A 20862-nucleotide genomic window follows, 5' to 3' on the forward strand; every position below is an offset into this window, starting at 1 on the left:
ATCTGATGACCCTGTAACCTCCCCCGCGCTCAGAACAGTGCTTTGCACATAGTAAGCGCTTAATAAACGCCATCGTTACTATTAGGAGTAAGACCCGGGTCCTCTCCCGGGGCCACAGGCTCTGTCCGGCGGATCCCGGCTCTGTTCTTCGGCCACCGACCGCCCACTGTTGGGTAGGGACTGTCTCTATATGTTGCCAATTTGTACTTCCCAAGCGCTTAGTACAGTGCTCTGCACACAGTAAGCGCCCAATAAATACGATTGATGATGATGATGATGAGAGGAAGATGGACCGCGGACACGGTCGGGAGATTCCGAAATGAAGTGTCACTTTATGTAGGTCACAGGACCGGGGCCCACGTGGCAACTGCCACCACGGCCCGGGCATCATCGGGGTGCAGGGAGGGAGGGCGAAGAGATATGTATATATGTTTGTACATATTTACTGCTCTATTTATTTATTTTACTAGGACATATCTATTCTATTTATTTTATTTTGTTAGTATGTTTGGTTTTGTTCTCCGTCAACCCCTTTTAGACTGTGAGCCCACTGTTGGGTAGGGACTGTCTCTATATGTTGCCAATTTGTACTTCCCAAGCGCTTATTAGTACAGTGCTCTGCACATAGTAAGTGCTCAATAAATACGATCGATGATGATGATGATGATGATGATGAAGAGATCCGAACCATTCTCTTGGGCCGTCAGACAATGGAGGCCGCTGCCGTCCGGCTGCCTCTCCTCAGGGGCCCCGCTCGCTGTCGGGGCTGAGGAGAAGGGGCGCCGTGGGGGGACGGAGGGAGGGGAAACTGAGGCGGAAGGCGGCAACGACGGCCCGTGGTCATCAGCACGGTAGAGGGCCGCTCCGCTCCGCGCCCGCTGGACTCCTTTCCGAGCCGGAGTTTTCCGAAGGCCTTCCCGCCCCGTGTCCGGCGTCCGGCGGGGCTCCTCCTGCCCGTCGGGTCCCATCCCGGCCTCCCTTCACCCCCCACCACCCATCTAACGATCCAAGTGGGTTTAATTGATAACAGTAATAACTGTGGTATTCGTTAAGCACTTACTATGTGCCAGACACTGTACTGAGCGCTGGGTTAGGTTCGGGGACTGGCACTGTTGATTGTTGTACTTTCCCAAACGCTCAGTACAGGAGGTAAAATCAAAGCTCAATAAATACGGTTGAATGAATGAAGATAATCAGATCTTCCCAGGTCCCTGTCCCCCTACGGGGCTCACAGTCTTCATCCCCATTTTACAGTTGGGGTGATTGAGGTACAGAGAAGTCCTTTTATCATCATCAATCGTATTTATTGAGCGCTTACTATGTGCAGAGCACTGTACTAAGCACTTGGGAAGTACAAATTAGACTGTGAGTCCTTTTAGACTGTGAGCCCACTGTCGGGTAGGGACCGTCTCTATATGTTGCCAATTTGTACTTCCCAAGCACTTAGTACAGTGCTCTGCACCCAGTAAGCGCTCAATAAATACGATTGATGATCTAGGGAAGCAGCGTGGCTCAGTGGAAAGAGCCCGGGCTTTGGAATCAGAGGTCGTGGGTTCAAATCCCGGCTGCTCCGCCACTTGTCAGCTGGGTGGCCTTGGGCGATAATAATAATAATGGCATTTGTTAAGCGCTTACTATGTGCAAAGCACTGTTCGAAGCGCTGGGGGGATACAAGGTGATGAGGTGGTCCCACGTGGGGCTCACAGTCTTCATCCCCATTTTACAGATGAGGTAACTGAGGCCCAGAGAAGTGAAGTGACTTGCCCAAAGTCACACAGCTGACAATTGGCGGAGCCGGGACTTGAACCCATGACCTCTGACTCCAAAGCCCGGGCTCGTTCCATTGAGCCACGCTGCTTCTCATATAGAGACAGTCCCTACCCAACAGTGGGCTCACAGTCTAGAAGGGGGAGACAGAGAACAAAACCAAACATACTAACAAAATATAATAAATACAATAGATATGTACAAGTAAAATAAATAGAGTAATAAATATGTACCAAGCATATATCCATATATACAGGTGCTGTGGGGAAGGGAAGAAGGTAAGATGGGGGGGATGGAGAGGGGGACGAGGGGAATTGGGAAGGATTCATTCATTCAATCGTATTTATTGAGTGCTTCCTGTGTGCAGAGCACTGTACTGAGCGCTTGGGAAGTCCAAGTCGGCAACATCTAGAGACGGTCCCTACCCCACAGCGGGCTCATGGTCTAGAAGGGGGAGACAGAGAACAAAACCAAACATACTAACAAAATAAAGTAAGTAGAATAGATATGTACAAGTAAAATAGAGTAATAAATCTGTACAAACATATATCCATATGTACAGGTGCTGTGGGGAAGGGAAGGAGGTAAGATGGGGGGATGGAGAGGGGGACGAGGGGAATTGGGAAGGATTCATTCATTCAATTGTATTTACTGAGCGCTTACTGTGTGCAGAGCACTGTACTAAGCGCTTGGGAAGTCCAAGTCGGCAACATCTGGAGACGGTCCCTACCCCACAGAGGGCTCACGGTCTAGAAGGGGGAGACGGAGACCAAAACCACACGTACTAACAAAATAAAGTAAGTAGAATAGATACGTACAAGTAAAAGAGAGTAATGAATCCGTACAAACGTCTATCCCTATATCCAGGTGCTGTGGGGAAGGGAAGGAGGTGAGATGGGGGGGGGGACGGAGAGGGGGACGAGGGGGAGCGCTCCACAGAGACGCACACACACACACACACGTACGTGTGCCTCCACAAGAATCATCGTAATAACGGCATTTATTGAGCGCTCACAACGTGCCGAGCACCGTTCGAAGCGCCGGGCGCCGTTCCCAGCGCCCGCGCCCGCCCCGCCCCGCGGGAAAGGACGGGACTTCGTGGAGACCTCGGGTGACGAAGTGGAGATGCCCGAGCCGGGCCTCCGTCTCCCCCAGCGCTGCCCGCCGATGCCCTCCGTCCATCCGCCCGTGGCGGCGGCTGCTCCCCGACCGGCCGACGGGCCGAGCCCGGTCCGGGGCCCTCGGGGCCGGTGACCCCGACAGAAGGGGAAGGGTGGTGGCCGGCCGGGGCGCGGGGCTCTCCTTCGGGGCCGGAGCTGGGGGGGCGTCCCGGGGCCAGCCCGTCCGTGGGCGCTGCGCGGCGGGCCCCGCCTCACCGGAGGTCCTCGACGGCGACCGCCCGGTCCGCCACCAGCACGTGGCTGCAGCTCTGCGCGCCGCCGACGAGGGAAGGAGGGAGACGGAAGGCTGAGGCCCGCGGGACGCCACGCGCCCCGGTTCCTCCCGACCCCAGGCCGGTCTCCGCACGGCGGCGGGGACAGCGGCGGGGACAGCGGCGGGGGACCTTCGGCCCTCGCTGGGCCTCCGTTCGGCCGTCAGGACGGGCGGCCCTGCCCGGGCGGGAGAGGGCCGTGGGACCGTCTCCACCTGTTACCGACTTTTGGACTTCCCGAGCGCTCAGTCCAGTGCTCTGCACACAGTAAACGCTCAATAGATACAACTGAATGAATGAACGGTATTTTCCGAGCGCTTAGTCCGGTGCTCTGCACACGGTACGCGCTCAATCCCTACGATTGAATGAATGAATGAATGAATGGCATTTTCCAAGCGCCTAGTAGAGTGCTCTGCTCACAGTAAGCGCTCAATCCATACGATTGAATGAATGAATGAATTGTACTTTCCGAGCGCTTAGTCCAGTGCTCTGCACACAGTAAGCGCTCAATTCATAGGATTGAATGAATGAATGAACTGTACTTTCCGAGCGCTCAGTCCAGTGCTCTGCTCATGGTGCACGCTCAGTCCGTACGATTGAATGAATGAATGAATTGTACTCTCCGAGCGCTTAGTCCAGTGCTCTGCACACGGTCAGCGCTCAAGCCGTACGATTGAATGAATGAACGAATGGTATTTTCCGAGCGCTTAGTCCAGTGCTCTGCACACGGTCAGCGCTCAAGCCGTACGATTGAATGAATGAATGAATGGTATTTTCCGAGCGCTTAGTCCAGTGCTCTGCACACGGTCAGCGCTCAATCCGTACGACTGAATGAATGAATGAACTGTATTTTCGGAGCGCTTAGTCCAGTGCTCTGCACACGGTCAGCGCTCAAGCCGTACGATTGAATGAATGAATGAATGGTATTTTCCAAGCACTTAGTCCAGTGCTCTGCTCACGGTACGCACTCAATCCATTCGATTGAATGAATGAATGAACTGTACTTTCCGAGCGCTTAGTCCAGTGCTCTGCACACGGTCAGCGCTGAAGAAGCCGTACGATTGAATGAATGAATGAATTGTACTTTCCGAGCGCTTAGTCCAGTGCTCTGCACACGGTCAGCGCTCGAGCCGTACGATTGAATGAATGAATGAATTGTACTTTCCGAGCGCTTAGTCCAGTGCTCTGCACACGGTCAGCGCTCAAGCCATACAACTGAATGAATGAATTGTACTCTCCGAGCGCTTAGTCCAGTGCTCTGCACACGGTCAGCGCTCAAGCCGTACGACTGAATGAATGAATGAACTGTATTTTCGGAGCGCTTAGTCCAGTGCTCTGCACACGGTCAGCGCTCAATCCGTACGATTGAATGAATGAATGAATTGCATTTTCCGAGCGCTCAGTCCAGTGCTCTGCATACGGTCAGTGCTCAATCCGTACGACTGAATGAATGAATGAATGAATTGTATTTTCAGAGCGCTTAGTCCAGTGCTCTGCACACGGTCAGCGCTCAAGCCGTACGATTGAATGAATGAATGAACTGTACTTTCCGAGCGCTTAGTCCAGTGCTCTCCTCATGGTACGTGCTCAATCCATTCGATTGAATGAATGAATGAATTGTACTTTCCGAGCCCTTAGTCCAGTGCTCTGCACACGGTCAGCGCTCGAGCCGTACGATTGAATGAATGAATGAATTGTACTTTCCGAGTGCGTAGTCCAGTGCTCTGCACACGGTCAGCGCTCAAGCCGTACGACTGAATGAATGAATGAATTGTACTTTCCGAGCGCTTAGTCCAGTGCTCTGCACACGGTCAGCGCTCAAGCCGTACGACTGAATGAATGAATGAATTGTACTTTCCGAGCGCTTAGTCCAGTGCTCTGCACACGGTCAGCGCTCGAGCCGTACGATTGAATGAATGAATGAATTGTACTTTCCGAGCGCGTAGTCCAGTGCTCTGCACACGGTCAGCGCTCAAGCCGTACGACTGAATGAATGAATGAATTGTACTTTCCGAGCGCTTAGTCCAGTGCTCTGCACACGGTCAGCGCTCAAGCCATACAACTGAATGAATGAATTGTACTCTCCGAGCGCTTAGTCCAGTGCTCTGCACACGGTCAGCGCTCAAGCCGTACGATTGAATGAATGAATGAATTGTACTTTCCGAGCGCTTAGTCCAGTGCTCTGCACACGGTCAGCGTTCAATCCGTACGATTGAGTGAATGAATGAATTGTATTTTCCGAGCGCTTAGTCCAGTGCTCTGCACACGGTCAGCGCTCAAGCCGTACGATTGAATGAATGAATGAGTGGTATTTTGCGAGCGCTTAGTCCAGTGCTCTGCACACGGTCAGCACTCAAGCCGTACGATTGAATGAATGAATGAATTGTACTTTCCGAGCGCTTACTCCAGTGCTCTGCTCACGGTACGCGCCCAATCCATTCGATTGAATGAATGAATGAATTGTACTTTCCGAGCGCTTAGTCCAGTGCTCTGCACACGGTCAGCGGTCAAGCCGTACGATTGAATGAATGAATGAATTGTACTTTCCAAGCGCTTAGTCCAGTGCTCTGCTCACGGTACGTGCTCAATCCATTCGATTGAATGAATGAATGAATGGTATTTTCCGAGCGCTTAGTCCAGTGCTCTGCACACGGTCAGCGCTCAAGCCGTACGATTGAATGAATGAATGAATTGTACTTTCCGAGCGCTTAGTCCAGTGCTCTGCTCACGGTACGCGCTCAATCCATTCGATTGAATGAATGAATGAATTGTACTTTCCAAGCGCTTAGTCCAGTGCTCTGCACATGGTCAGCGCTCAATCCGTACGATTGAATGAATGAATGAATTGTATTTTCCAAGCGCTTAGTCCAGTGCTCTGCACACGGTCAGCGCTCAAGCCGTACGATTGAATGAATGAATGAATTGTACTCTCCAAGCGCTTAGTCCAGTGCTCTGCACACGGTCAGCGCTCAATCCGTACGATTGAATGAATGAATGAATTGTACTCTCCAAGCGCTTAGTCCAGTGCTCTGCACACGGTCAGCGCTCAAGCCATACGACTGAATGAATGAATTGTACTCTCCGAGCGCTTAGTCCAGTGCTCTGCACACGGTCAGCGCTCAAGCCGTACGATTGAATGAATGAACGAATGGTATTTTCCGAGCGCTTAGTCCAGTGCTCTGCTCACGGTACGCGCTCAATCCATTCGATTGAATGAATGAATGAATTGTACTTTTCGAGCGCTTAGTCCAGTGCTCTGCACATGGTCAGCTCTCAATCAGTATGACTGAATGAATGAATAGTATTTTCCAAGCACTTAGTCCAGTGCTCCGCCCACGGTAAGCGTTCAATAAATATGACTGAATGAATGAACTGTACTTTCCGAGCGCTCAGTCCCGTGCTCTGCACACGGTAAGCGCTCAATCCATCCGACTGAATGACTTGCATTTTCCAAGCACTTAGTCCAGTGCTCCACACCCGGTAAGCGTTCAATAAATACGACTGAATGGAAGAACTGTACTTTCCTAGTGCTCGGTCCAGTGCTCCGCACGCGGTAAGCGCTCAATCCACCCGAGCGAATGAATGACTTGTATTTTCCAAGCGCCCGGTCCAAGCACATGGTAAGCGCTCGATAAATACCACTGAATGAGTGAACGGTGAGCGCTCGGTAAATACGACCGAATGAATGAACGGTAAGCGTTCGATAAATACGATTGAATGAATGAATGAATGGTAAGCGCTCGATAAATACGATTGAGTGAATGAACGGTACTTTCCAAGCGCTCAGTCCAGTGCTCCGCACACGGTAAGCGCTCGATAAATACGACTGAACGAAGGAATGAATGAAAGCCAATGGCCCCGGGGGGGACGCCCGAGCCCCCTTCTCCGTGGTGGGGCTCCGTTCCTCCAACTGACCCTCCCCGGGTCGGACGGGGGGCCGAGAGGGGCGCGGGACTCACGCAGAAGAGCGGCGGGTCTTTGCCGTGGGGATGGAAGCCTTTCTCTCGGCAGGAAGAGATCTCGTCCAGCCCGTGGTCCGTCAGCTGAAAGAAGCCGGTTCTGAAACCAAAGGCAGGCGGTCGGTCCTACTTATTGGGCGCTCGCTGGGTGCGAAGCGCTTGGGGGAGGACGGCACGACACTAAACAGACACGTCCCCTGCCCGCGAGGTCCGGTGGCCACCCCCAGTGCCCTGATTATGCTGGTATCTGTTCAAAGCTTCCTGTGTACCTAGCACTGCTCTAAGCGCTGGGGTAGATACAAGGTTAGCCCCCGTGGGGCTCACAGTCTTAGCCCCCACTTTACAGATAATAATAATAATAATAATTGGCATTTGTTAAGCGCTTACTATGTGCAAAGCACCGTTCTAAGCGCTGGGGAGGATACAGGTGATCAGGTTGTCCCACGTGGGGCTCACAGCCTTCATCCCCATTTTCCAGATGAGGGAACTGAGGCCCAGAGAAGTGAAGGGACTTGCCCAAAGTCACCCAGCCAACAAGTGGCGGAGCCAGGGTTTGAACCCATGACCTCAGACTCCAAAGCCCGGGCTCTTTCCACTAAGCCACGCTGCTTCTCTCTCTTGCCCCAAGTCACACACCTGATAATCATAATAATAATCATGGTATTTGTTAAGCTCTTACTATGTGCAAAGCACCGTGCTAAGCGCTGGGGGGATGCAAGGTGATCAGGTTGTCCCACGGGGGGCTCACAGTCTTCACCCCCATTTTTCAGGTGAGGTCACTGAGGCCCAGAGAAGTGAAGCGGCTCGCCCCAAGTCACACAGCTGATGTGGCGGAGCCAGGATTCGAACCCACAATCTCTGACTCCCAAAACCCGGGCTCGCTCCACTTGGCCAGGCCGCTTCCCCTTAGCTCATTCGCGTCCCGGGCCTCGACCTCGCCAGTCGGGAAGACGAAGCCACGGGGCCGCTTGTCTGCCGTGTGGCCTTGGACAAGTCACTTCACTTCAATCAATCAATCAGTCGCATTTATTGAGCACTTACTGTGCGCAGAGCACTGTACTAAGCGCTTGGGAAGTACAAGTTGGCAACATATAGAGACAGTCCCTACCCAACAGTGGGCTCACAGTCTAAAAAGACTTCTCTGTACCTCAATCACCCCAACTGTAAAATGGGGATGAAGACTGTGAGCCCCGTGGGGGGACAGGGACCTGGGAAGATCTGATTATCTTCATTCATTCAACCGTATTTATTGAATTTTGATTTTACCTACTGTACTGAGCGCTTGGGAAAGTACAACAATCAACAGTGCCGGTCCCCGAACCTAACCCAGCGCCCAGTACAGTGTCTGGCACATAGTAAGTGCTTAACGAATACCACAGTTATTACTGTTATCATTAAACCCACTTGGATCGCTTGGATCGGAGAAGCAGCGTGGCTCAGTGGAAAGAGCCCGGGCTTTGGAGTCAGAGGTCATGGGTTCAAATCCCGACCCCCCCAGCTGTCAGCTGTGTGACTCTGGACAAGTCACTTCACTTCTCTGTGCCTCAGTGACCTCATTTGCAAAATGGGGATTAAGACTGTGAGCCGGCTGTGGCACAGCCCGATCACCTTGTAACCTCCCCAGCGCTTAGAACGGTGCTTTGCACATAGTAAGCGCTTAATAAATGCCATCATCGTTATTATTTTTATCATTATTATCGCTCCAAATCCCTTCCTTCCTCCCCAAGCCCCTGAGATGAGGGTCCGGAGCCTCTCTGAGCAGAAGGAGCTGGGAGGCAGGGCTGGGGAAATTCATTCATTCATTCAATCGTATTTACTGAGAGCTTACTGTGTGCAGAGCACTGGACTAAGCGCTTGGGAAGTCCAAGTTGGCAACATGTAGAGACGGTTCCTACCCAACAGCGGGCTCACAGTCTAGAAGTGTGGGAAATCTGGCCCAACAGAGGCCACGGAAGGTCCTGTGACGAGGCGGCGTCACACTCGGGGCCCTTCCCTGCCGCCCGGTTGTCAAAGCCGTTGCTTTCCGACCTCCGGAAGTGAACTCATCCCGAGGAGGATTTTTCGGGTGGATGGTTGAGGGGGGAAAAAGGAATGAAAAAGGGTCAAGAGAACGCACCCCACGTCCCATCTTATTTTACTTGTACATATCTATTCTATTTATTTTATTTTGTTAATATGTTTGGTTTTGTTCTCTGTCTCATCATCATCATCATCAATCGTATTTATTGAGCGCTTACTGTGTGCAGAGCACTGTACTAAGCGCTTGGGAAGTACAAGTCGGCAACATATAGAGACAGTCCCTACCCAACAGTGGGCTCACAGTCTAAAAGGGGGAGACAGAGAAGAAAACCAAACATACTAACAAAATAAAATAGAATAGATATGTACAAGTAAAATAGAGTAATAAATCTGTACAAACATATATACATATATACAGGTGCTGTGGGGAAGGGAAGGAGGTAAGATGGGGGGGATGGAGAGGGGGACGAGGGGGAGAGGAAGGAAGGGGCTCAGTGTGGGAAGGCCTCCTGGAGGAGGTGAGCTCTCAGTAGGGCCTTGAAGGGAGGAAGAGAGCTAGCTTGGCGGATGGGCAGAGTCTCTCCCTTCTAGACTGTGAGCCCACTGTTGGGTAGGGACTGTCTCTATATGTTGCCAACTTGTACTTCCCAAGCGCTTAGTCCAGTGCTCCGCACACAGTAAGCGCTCAATAAATACGATTGACTGATTGATTGATGGATCAATCCCTTTTTAATGATGGATCTCCCCCTTTTAGACTGTGAGCCCACTGTTGGGTAGGGGCTGTCTCTATATGTTGCCAATTTGTACTTCCCAAGTGCTTAGTACAGTGCTCTGCACATAGCACTCAATAAATACGATTGATGATGATGATGATGGATGCACGGCGGATGGGGCAGCCCAGTGGTGTTGAGGGTGGGGCCGCTGAGGCCGGTTTCCGACACTGCCTCTGAGGGTTTGGTTTTTTATTAACTGTATCTGTCGAGCGCTTACTCTGGGCCGGGCCCCGTACTGAGCGCTGGGGTGGAGACGCGCTAAGCGGGTTGGACCTAGTCCCGGGCCCCCGTGGGGCTCCCAGTCTTCATCCCCATTTTACAGAGGAGGTCACCGAGGCATAGAAGTCAAGCGGCCTGCCCGGTCACCAGGCGGACAAGTGGCGGAGCCAGGATTAGAACCCAGGTCCTTCTGTCTCCCAGGCCCGGGCTCTACCCACTAGGCCACACCGCTTCTCGTTGCCCAAGATAAGCCCCCCTGACGGGCAGGACAGGGCGAAAACCGGAACTCGCCAGTTCCGCATCTTGCGTGTGGACTTTCCAGTTTAGATTGTTTTCCTTACAGTCCTCTCCCTTGGCATTCTGTGCCTCCGAGGGGGCATGCTGGCATCAACTCTAGGAATTTTTTTTTATGGTGATATTTGTTGTTGCTGTTACGGTATTTGCTAAGCACTTGCTGGGTAACATCATCATCATCATCATCAATCGTATTTATTGAGCGCTTACTATGTGCAGAGCACTGTACTAAGCGCTTGGGAAGTACAAATTGGCAACATATAGAGACAGGCACTGTTCTAAGCGCTGGGGTAGCTGCAATTTAATCAGGTTGCTTTGACAAACCCACTTAGTTCAGCTAAACGTCTACAACATATTGCATGTGCAAAAGATTTACAGTTAAAACCATATAAAAAAGTACAAGCTACCTCAATTCGTTACCTGATTGCTTATGTCACTCCAACGATGGAGAAAATCAAACCCCAGATAAAAACTGTACAGTGTGCTTGGATAATATACATCTTTTTAAAAAAGATAAGGTTGGACACGGTCCCTGACCCCGCATAGGGCTCACAATCTCCGTCCCCGTTTTACAGGTGAGGGAACTGAGGCCCCATCTTTCATTCATTCAGTCATTCAGTCGTATTTATTGAGCGCTTACTGTGTGCGGAGCACTGTACTAAGCGCTTGGGAAGCACAAGTTGGCAAAACATAGAGATGGTCCCTACCCAACAGTGGGCTCACGGTCTAGGAGGGGGAGACAGAGAAGCAAACAAAACATATTAACAGAATAAAATAAATAGAATAAATATGTACAAGTAAAATAAATAAATAAACTTTCCTCATCTCCCACTCCCTTATTTTTTTAATGGCATTTATTAAGTGCTTACTATGTGCAAAGCACTGTTTTAAGCGCTGATTTGCTCCCTTTGCTCTTCCCCCTGTCCCAGCCCCAAAGCCCTCGTAAGTGCACAGCTGTAACTTTATTTATCCCTTTGCTCTTCCCCTCCCGCGGCACTTATGTTCAAATCCGTAATTTTATTTACTTGTACTGATGTCTGTCTCCCCCACGCCAGACCGTGAGCTCATTGTGGGCAGGGAATGTGACCGTTTTGTGGTAGTGTACTTTCCCAAGCGCTTAGTGCAGCGCTCTGCAAGCGGTAAGCGCTCAATAAATACGATCGAATGGATGAATGAACCAGTCTGAGATCGCACGGCGGACGAGCGGCGGAACCGGGATTCGAATCCAGGTCCTCTGACGCCCAATCCCCGGGCTCTTTCCACTAGGCCCCGCTGTTTTCCCGGAGCATGAACGTAAGTGGTTTTGGGGTCAACAAAGAGTTTGCTGGAGGTGGCTGCCAGGAGGCACCGGAGAGGGAAGCGCCGATGTCCATATCTGTCGTTGATTTATTTCCATTAATGTCTGTCTCCCCCTCTAGGCTGTCAGCTCGGTGTGGGCAGGGAATGTGACTGTCCCAAGAGCTTAGGACGGTGCTTTGTGCATGGTAAGTGCTCAATAAATCCACCCTACTCTGTCTATCATTTAGCAGGAGAGCCGGGAACAAGACTTCAGACTCCTGACTCCCAGCCGTCTCCTTCTAAGCACAAATAACAGCTTCGTCATTGTGCCCCGATCACATCTCTCTCGCCACGGATCCCTTTCCCACGCCCTCCCCTTAGCCTGGAACTCCGTGCTCCTCTACGGACACCAGACCACCACGCTCTTCGGCATCACCAGATCTACATCTCCGTCCCTGCTCTCTCTTCCCCTCCCTCCAGGCTCGTATCTCCTCCTGCCTTCAGGACATCTCCATCTGGATGTCTGCCCGCCATCTAAAACTCAATATGTCCAAGACTGAACTCCTTATCTTCCCTCCCAAACCCTGCCGTCTCCCTCATCATCATCATCATCAATCGTATTTATTGAGCGCTTACTATGTGCAGAGCACTGTACTAAGCGCTTGGGAAGTACAAATTGGCAACGTATAGAGACATTGCCCTACCCAACAGTGGGCTCACAGTCTAAAAGGGGGAGACAGAGAACAAAACCAAACATACTAACAAAATAAAATAAATAGAATAGATATGTACAAGTAAAATAAATAAATAAATAAATAGAGTAATAAATATGTACAAACATATATACATATATACAGGTGCTGTGGGGAAGGGAAGGAGGTAAGATGGGGGGATGGAGAGGGGGACGAGGGGGAGAGGAAGGAAGGGGCTCAGTGTGGGAAGGCCTCCTGGTGGAGGTGAGCTCTCAGTAGGGCCTTGAAGGGAGGAAGAGAGCTAGCTTGGCGGATGGGCAGAGGGAGGGCATTCCAGCCCCGGGGGATGACGTATCACCATACGGTGACTTTCCCATCTCTGTTGATGGCACTACCATCCTTCCCGTCTCACGAGCCCACAACCTTGGCGTCATCCTCGACTCCGCTCTCTCATTCACCCCGCACATCCGATCCGTCACCAAACCCTGCCGGTCTCACCTCCACAACATCGCCGAGATCTGCCCTTTCCTCTCCATCCAAACCGCTACCGTGCTGGTTCAATCTCTCATCCTACCCCGACTGGATGACAGCATTGGCCTCCTCTCTGATCTCCCATCTTCCTATCTCTCCCCGCTTCCATCTATACTTTACGTTGCTGCCTGGATCATCTTTGTGCAGAAACGCCCTGGGCATGTTACTCCCCTCCTCAAAAATCTCCAGTGGCTACCAATCAATCTGCGCAACAGGCAGTAACTCCTCACCCTCGGCTTCAAGGCTGCCCATCACCTCGCCCCATCCTCTCTCACGTCCTTTCTGTCCCTCTCCAGCCCAGCCCGCACCCTCCGCTCCTCGGCCGCCGCTCACCTCCTCACTGGGCCTCGTTCTCGCCCATCCCGCCGTCGACCCCTGGCCCACGTCCTTCCCCTAGCCTCGAATGCCTTCCCTCCACATATCCGCCAAGCTAGCTCTCTTCCTCCCTTCAAAAACCTACTGAAAGCTCACCTCCTCCAGAAGGCCTTCCCAGACTGAGCCCCCTTTTTCCTCTCCTCCTTCCCATCCCCCCCCCACCTCCTTCCCCTCCCCCCAGCACTTGTATATATTTGTACAGATTTAATACTCTATTGATTTTATTCATTCATTCATTCAATCGTATTTATTGAGTGCTTACTGTGTGCACAGCACTGGACTAAGCGCTTGGGAAATACAAGTTGGCAACATATAGATATAGTCCCTACCCAACAGCGGGCTCACAATCTGGAAGGGGGAGACAGACAACAAAACGAAACATGTGGACAGGTGTCAACAGAATAAACAGAAATAAAGCTAGATGCACATCATTAACAAAATTAATAGAATACTTAATATGTACAAGTAAAATAAATAGATTAATAAATCTGTACAAATATATATACAGGTGCTGTGGGAAGGGGAAGGAGGTAGGGCGGGGGGATGGGGAGGAGGAGAGGAATAAGGGGGGCTCAGTCTGGGAAGGCCTTCTGGAGGAGGTGAGCTCTCAGTAGGGCTTTGAAGGAAGGAAGCGAGCTGGTTTGGCGGATGTGTGGAGGGAGGGAATTCCAGGCCCGGGGAAGGACGTGGGCTGGGGGTCGATGGCGGGATGGGAGAGAATGAGGCCCGGTGAGGAGGTGAGTGGCGGCAGAGGAGCGGAGGGTGTGGGCTGCGCCGGAGAAGGACAGAAGGGACGTGAGGTAGGACGGGGCGAGGGGATGGATGGATGGACAGCCTGGAAGCCGAGAGTGAGGAGTTTTTGCTTGATGCGTAGGTTGACTGGTAGCCACCGGAGATTTTTGAGGAGGGGAGTAACATGCCCAGAGCGTTTCTGGACAAAGACAATCCGGGCAGCGCCGTGAAGTATGCATTGAAGTGGGGAGAGACAAGAGGATGGGAAATCTCCCCCTTCTAGACTGTGAGCCCGTTGTTGGGTAGGGACCGTCACTAGATGTCGCCGACTTGTACTTCCCAAGCGCTTAGAACAGTGCCCTGCACACAGTCAGCGCTCAATAAATACGATTGAATGAATGAATGAATCTCCTCCACGAGGCCTTCCCCGATGAAGCCCTCTTTCCCCCGGCTCGCTCTCCCTTCTGCGTCGTCGCCCTTTCGGTCAATTTAATCGTATTTATTGAGCGCTCACTGTGTGCAGAGCACTGTATTAAGCGTTTGGGAGAGTACAATACAACAGAATTAGCAGACACGTTCCCTGACCCTAACGAGCTTGCGGTCTAGAGGGGGTGACAGGCATTAGTAGGAATAAATAGGTAATTTATAATAAGTAATTTAAAGATAGGTACGTAAGTGATGTGGGTTTGCGGGTGGGGAGAATATCCAGTATCCAAAGGTCGCAGACTGAAGTGCTGCACCGGCGAGGGAAGCGCTGATGTCCAGATCTGTCATTGATTTATTTCTATTAATGTCTGTCTCCCCCTCTAGACTGTCAACTCGTTGTGGGCAGGGAATGTGTCTGCTCGTTGTTCTGTTGGACTCTCCCAAATGCTTAATAATAATTAAGTGCTCAATTAATAATAATAATGTTAACAGCTTACTACGTGTCAAGCACTGTTCTAGACCCTGGGGCAGATAAAAGTTAACCAGGTTGGACCCAATCCCCGTCCCACATGGGGCTCACGCTCTTGACACCCGTTTTCCAGATGAGGGAACTGAGGCCCAGAGAAGTGAACTGACTTGCCCAAGGTCCCACAGCAGACAAGGGGCAGCGTGGCTCGGTGGAAAGAGCCCGGGTTTGGGAGTCAGAGGTCATGGGTTCTAATCCCTCCTTCCTCTCCCCCTCCTCATCCCCCCCGCCTTACCTCCTTCCCCTCCCCACAGCACCTGTCTATATGTATATATGTTTGTACATATTTATTACTCTATTTATTTTACTTGTATATGTTTATTCTACTTATTTTATTTGGTTTATATGTTTTGTTTTGTTGTCTGTCTCCCCCTTCTAGACTGTGAGCCCGCTTTTGGGTAGGGACTGTCTCTATCTGTTGCCAACTTGTACTTCCCAAGCGCTTAGTCCAGTGCTCTGCACACGGTAAGCGCTCAATAAATACGACTGAAGGAATGAATGAATGAGTGAATAATCCCGGCTCTGCCGCCCGTCAGCCGTGTGACTCTGGGCAAGTCCCCTCACTTCTCCGTGCCTCAATCACCTCACCTGTAAAATGGGGATGAAGACCCCCGTGGGACAACCTGCTCACCTCGCTCGGCACACAGCGAGCGCTTAACAAACACCATCATTGTGAAGGGGCGGAGCCGGGATTGGAACCCAGGTCCCTCTGACGCCCAAGCCCGGGCGCGATCCACCGAGGGAGGCGGGAAGGCAGGAAGGACTCACTCGCCGAACTTGGGGGAGCAGACGATGGCGATGGATTCGGGCAGCATCATCTGGTAGGAGCAGTGAGTGTGCAGGTCGACGCTGGACAGGAAGGCCGTCTGCGTGGGGTGAGTCTGGGGAAGACGGGGGGCCCGTCAGACCCCGTGGGGAAACGGCACCCTGGGGGGCTCCCCGGCAACCACGGGGCCCTCCTGGGCCGCCCTCCCACTTCGATCCGACCCCTTAAAACCCTTGCCGTTCACCCCACCCTCAGCCCACGGCCCTTCGGAAATTTATTCTGTAATTTATTCTACTGAATAAAGAAGAATGAATGAATGAATGAATGAATACATATTTTTTACTCTATTTTATTTGTACATATCTATTCTATTTATTTTATTTTGTTAGTATGTTTGGTTTTGTTCTCTGTCTCCCCCTTTTAGACTGTGAGCCCACTGTTGGGTAGGGACTGTCTCTATTTGTTGCCAATTTGTACTTCCCAAGCGCTTAGTACAGTGCACACAGTAAGCGCTCAATAAATACGATTGATGATGATGATGATGATAAATGAATGAATAATGAATGAAGAAAGTCGAATGAATGAAGACTGGGGTCTTCTGAAAGGCTTCATGGTGCCGTCTTGGGGACTTCTAAGCGCTTAGTCCAGTGCTCTGCACACAGTAAGCGCTCAATACATACGACTGAATGAACGGATCAATGAATGTTGTTGTTGTTGTTAAGCACTTTCTAGGTGCCAAGCGCTGTACTAAAATAAATAAGCGCTGTAATTTAGTCTCCCCCTCTAGACTGCAAGCTCCCCGCGGGTAGGGAGCGCTTGATATTGGTGCGATGTATTGAATGGTTAGGACGGAGTTATGACACTGTAATACTGTGCTCTCCCAAGCGCTCGGTGGGGTTCTCTGTACACAGTAAGCACCCAGAAGCAGCGGGGCTCAGTGGGAAAGAGCCCGGGTTTTGGAGCCAGAAGTCATGGGTTCGAATCTCGGCTCCGCCACATAATAATAATAGTAATGATGATGGCATTTGTTAAGCGCTTACTATGTGCAAAGCACTGTTCTGAGCGCTGGGGGATACAATGTGATCAGGTTGTCCCGCGTGGGGCTCACAGTAATCATCCCCATTTTACAGATGAGGTAACTGAGGCTCCGAGAAGTTAAGTGACTTGCCCAACGTCACACAACAGACGTGGCGGAGCCGGGATTCAAACCCATGACCTCTCACTCCAAAGCCCAGGCTCTTTCCACTGAGCCACGCTGCTGCTTCTTCACATGTGTGCTGTGTGACCTTGGGCAAGTCACTTCTCTGGGCCTCAGTTCCCTCATCTGGAAAATGGGGATTACGACTGTGAGCCCCACGTGGGGTAACTTGATCACCTTGTATCTCCCCCCAGCGCTTAGAACAGTGCTTTGCACATAGTAAGCGCTTAACAAATGCCATCAGAAAAAAAAAAAGGCGCTCACTGATCAAACAGTCCTTAAAGGGTCTTCTGAAAGGCTTCATGGTGCCGTCTTGGGGACTTCTAAGCGCTTAGTCCAGTGTTCTGCACACAGTAAGCGCTCAATACATACGACTGAATGAACGAACCAATGAATGTTGTTGTTGTTAAGCACTTTCTAGGTGCCAAGCGCCGTACTAATCTCCGGGATGGATACAAACTAATTGGGTTGGACACGGTCCAAGTCCCCCAGTGGGCTAACCATCTTAACTCCCCTTTTACAGATGAGAAGCAGCGTGGCTCAGTGGAAAGAGCCCGGGCTTGGGAGTCAGAGGTCATGGGTTCAAATTCCCGCTCCGCCACTTGTCAGCTGTGTGACTCTGGGCAAGTCACTTCACTTCTCTGGGCCTCAGTTCCCTCATCTGGAAAATAGCGACGAAGACTGTGAGCCCGCCGTGGGACAACTTGATCACCTTGTATCCTGCCCAGCGCTTAGAACAGTGCTTTGCACATAGTAAGCGCTTAACAAATGCCATCATTATTATTCTTATGAGGTAACTGAGGCGCAGAGCAGTCAGTAGACAAGGGGCTGAGGCGGGATTAGAACCCATGACCTTCCAACGCCCAAGCCCGTCTTCTACCCACTATGCTGTGCTGCTTCTCGTCTCCTCTCGTCTCCCCCTTTTAGACTGTGAGCCCACTGTTGGGTAGGGACTGTATCTATATGTTGCCAACTTGTCCTTCCCAAGCGCTTAGTACAGTGCTCTGCACACAGTAAGCGCTCAATAAATACGATTGACTGACTGACTCAAAGGACCCCCTGAGTCTTCTAGACTGTGAGCCCGTTGCTGGGTAGGGACCGTCTCTAGATGTTGCCGACTTGGACTTCCCGAGCGCTTAGTCCAGCGCTCTGCACACAGTAGGCGCTCAATAAATACCACTGAATGAATGAATGAACTTTCTGCTGAAGGGCTCTTTGGGGAGGGAGAGGAGGGAAGGGCCCCGGGGGCGAAGCTTACGTGGATCCAGCCGAGGGTGACGAGCCCCTTCTGGTCCTGGAGGATGAAGAGCTCCTCCTCGTTCTCCGTGTTGCAGTAATCGGGCCCGGCGCTTTGCTTGGGGATGATGACGTGGGTCACCGTGAACTCGTTTCTCATCTGCGGGGAGAGGGGAAAGGGCGGCCCGCCAAAGCCAACCTCCTGGACCACCCCCTCTCGCATCCCCCGAGACGGCCCCTTATCCCCCCGGGACCTCTCCCCGGCTCCAGGGGCTAGAACCCAGGTCTGGGGTCAGGAGGTCATGGGTTCTAATCCCAACTCCTATAATACGCTATAATAATAATTATAATATAAATTATATATAGAAAATATAATATAATATAATACAGAATATATGATACATAATATATAAATAATATATAATATATAATTATATATAGTACAATATAATATAATCATCATCATCAATCGTATTTATTGAGCGCTTACTATGTGCAGAGCACTGTACTAAGCGCTTGGGAAGTACAAATTGGCAACATATAGAGACAATCCCTACCCAACATTGGGCTCACAGTCTAAAAGAGGTCCTTTACCAGGGGGATGGAGGTCCTTTACCAGTTTCCCACAGAGGATTCCACAGGTCTCCACTCCGCGGGCGGTGTTGGCGTCGGCCAGCTGGAGGAACTGTGGGCAGAGGGTCTCGGGCACCACCACATGACGCAGGCCGTCTACCAGAGGGCCTGAGGGGGAAGAACGGGACAAGAAGGAGGCAGCTCGCTCTCCCATCGGGAAATCTCCCTTCTCCCCAGCCGGAGCGGAGCCCGCTTTCTCCCCCCTTCCACCCACGGACGCCCCAACTCTGGGGGTCCCGACCCGGACGGGCCTCGGGGTGAGCCTCTCCGCACGCTGCCCTCACGGGAGCGGAGCGCGGGCAGTGCCGGCGGGATACTGCTGCAGCTCTGCCCCTTCTGCCCCCGCAAGCGGAAACTCCCACTCCCCGCTGAGGGAGAGGGAGGTGGCATGGCCTGGCGGAAACCGCACGACCCCGGGAGATGGGAGCTCCTCGCCTTCTCCTATCTCACCTCGCTGCTCTCCAACTCACAAACCCAGCCCGCGCCACTTGGCTCCTCTGATGCCATCCTTCTCCCTGTACCTCCATCTCGCCGCCGACCTTTTAGACCGTGAGCCCACTGTTGGGTAGGGACTGTCTCTATATGTTGCCAACTTGTACTTCCCAAGCGCTTAGTACAGTGCTCCGCACACAGTAAGCGCTCAATAAATACGATTGATGATGATGACCTCTCACCCACGTCCTGCCTCTGGCCTGGAATGTCCTCCCTCCTTGTATGCGACAGCCCGCCGCTCTCCCCACCTTCAAAGCCTTACTGAAGGCCCATCCTCCTCCAAGAAGCCTCCTCTGACTGCGCCCTCCTTTCCTCTTCTCCCACTCTCTTCTGCGTCGCCCTGACTCGCTCCCGTTATTCATCCCTCCTCCCATCCCCACACCCCTCATGTCTACATCTGTAATTGATTTATGGTATCCTTTCCTCTTCTCCCGCTCCCTTCTGCGTCGCCCTGACCGGCTCCCTCTCTTCATCCCCCTCTTCCAGCCCCACACCACTTCTGTCCAGATCTTGTCACTGATTTATTTCTAATCAAGTCTGTCTCCCCCACTCTAGAATGTCAGCTCGCTGTGGGCAGGGAACGTGTCCGTTCTACTGTTCCCTTCCCAGCGCTTAGTCCAGTGCTCTGCACATGGTAAGTGCTCAATAAATACTACTGACTGATGGGTCTCAGTTGGATGGGTTGCTTCGCCTAACCGGGTCTGGGTCTCGTCCCCTGCGGAACGGGGCTAAGCGTCCTCGGACGGTGTCCGGTCGGGCGGCCCCGATCCCCCCGGGAAGGGCGGGAAGGCTGTTTTCGGAAGCGGAACGAGCCGGCGGGCCAACTCACTGGTCTCCGAGCTGCTGGGCCCGCCGGGTTTCAGAGACCTGTCCACGGCGGGGGGGCTGGCCGGGCTGGGGACCGGCGCTGGGGCTGGGGAGTTGGGCCGGGCAGGGCGGGGAGGGAGCGGGCCCCTCTATCCCGGGCACCAGGGGTCCCCCGGGCGGGCCGGGGTGCGGGCCGCCGAACTCCTGCTCGACGCGCAGACGCTCCCTCTCCAGTTCCTGGCGGCGGATCAGCTCCTCGAAGGCGCGGAACTGGTCCTGTTCGGCCTGCTGCTGCCGCTGCCGGGCCACCCGCTCCCGTTCCTCTTCCAGCTGCCGCTGGGCTGCCAGGCTCCGTGCCAGCGCGAGGGCCTCTTGCTCCTGCGCGGGGACAACACGCCCGTCAGATCCCGGCCCCGGCTACGGGGCGTCCGCTCGATCAATCAATCATATTTACCGAGAGCTTACCGTGCGCGGAGCACCGGCCTAGGCGCTTGGGAGAGCACGACGTAACCGACTGGGGAGACGCGGTCCCTGTCCGCAACCAGCTTACGGTCCGGAGGACGAGCCTATGGCCAACTCGGGGAAGCCTACCCCGGGAAGCCCCCCAAACCCAGGCTCACGATATCGATCGATAATAATAATAATGATGATGGCATTTATTAAGCGCTTACTATGTGCAAAGCACTGTTCTAAGCGCTGGGGAGATC

General features: G+C 52.3%; 1 protein-coding gene across 1 annotated transcript in view; it reads right to left on the reverse strand.

The window, feature by feature from the left end:
* Positions 1 to 3047: 3047 nt before the first annotated feature.
* LOC119928365 (STAM binding protein) overlaps positions 3048 to 20862 on the reverse strand; it is a 47981-nt gene continuing 30166 nt past the window's right edge. Inside the window, 7 exon segments of the mRNA XM_038746553.1 lie at positions 3048 to 3196; positions 7159 to 7258; positions 15792 to 15904; positions 18246 to 18383; positions 18840 to 18964; positions 20178 to 20254; positions 20256 to 20533. Of these exon segments, the coding sequence (XP_038602481.1) occupies positions 3140 to 3196; positions 7159 to 7258; positions 15792 to 15904; positions 18246 to 18383; positions 18840 to 18964; positions 20178 to 20254; positions 20256 to 20533 (888 nt within the window). The 3' untranslated portion in view covers positions 3048 to 3139.

Source organism: Tachyglossus aculeatus, chromosome 5 (assembly GCF_015852505.1).
Source record: "Tachyglossus aculeatus isolate mTacAcu1 chromosome 5, mTacAcu1.pri, whole genome shotgun sequence".
In the NCBI taxonomy this organism is placed as follows: Eukaryota; Metazoa; Chordata; class Mammalia; order Monotremata; family Tachyglossidae; genus Tachyglossus; species Tachyglossus aculeatus.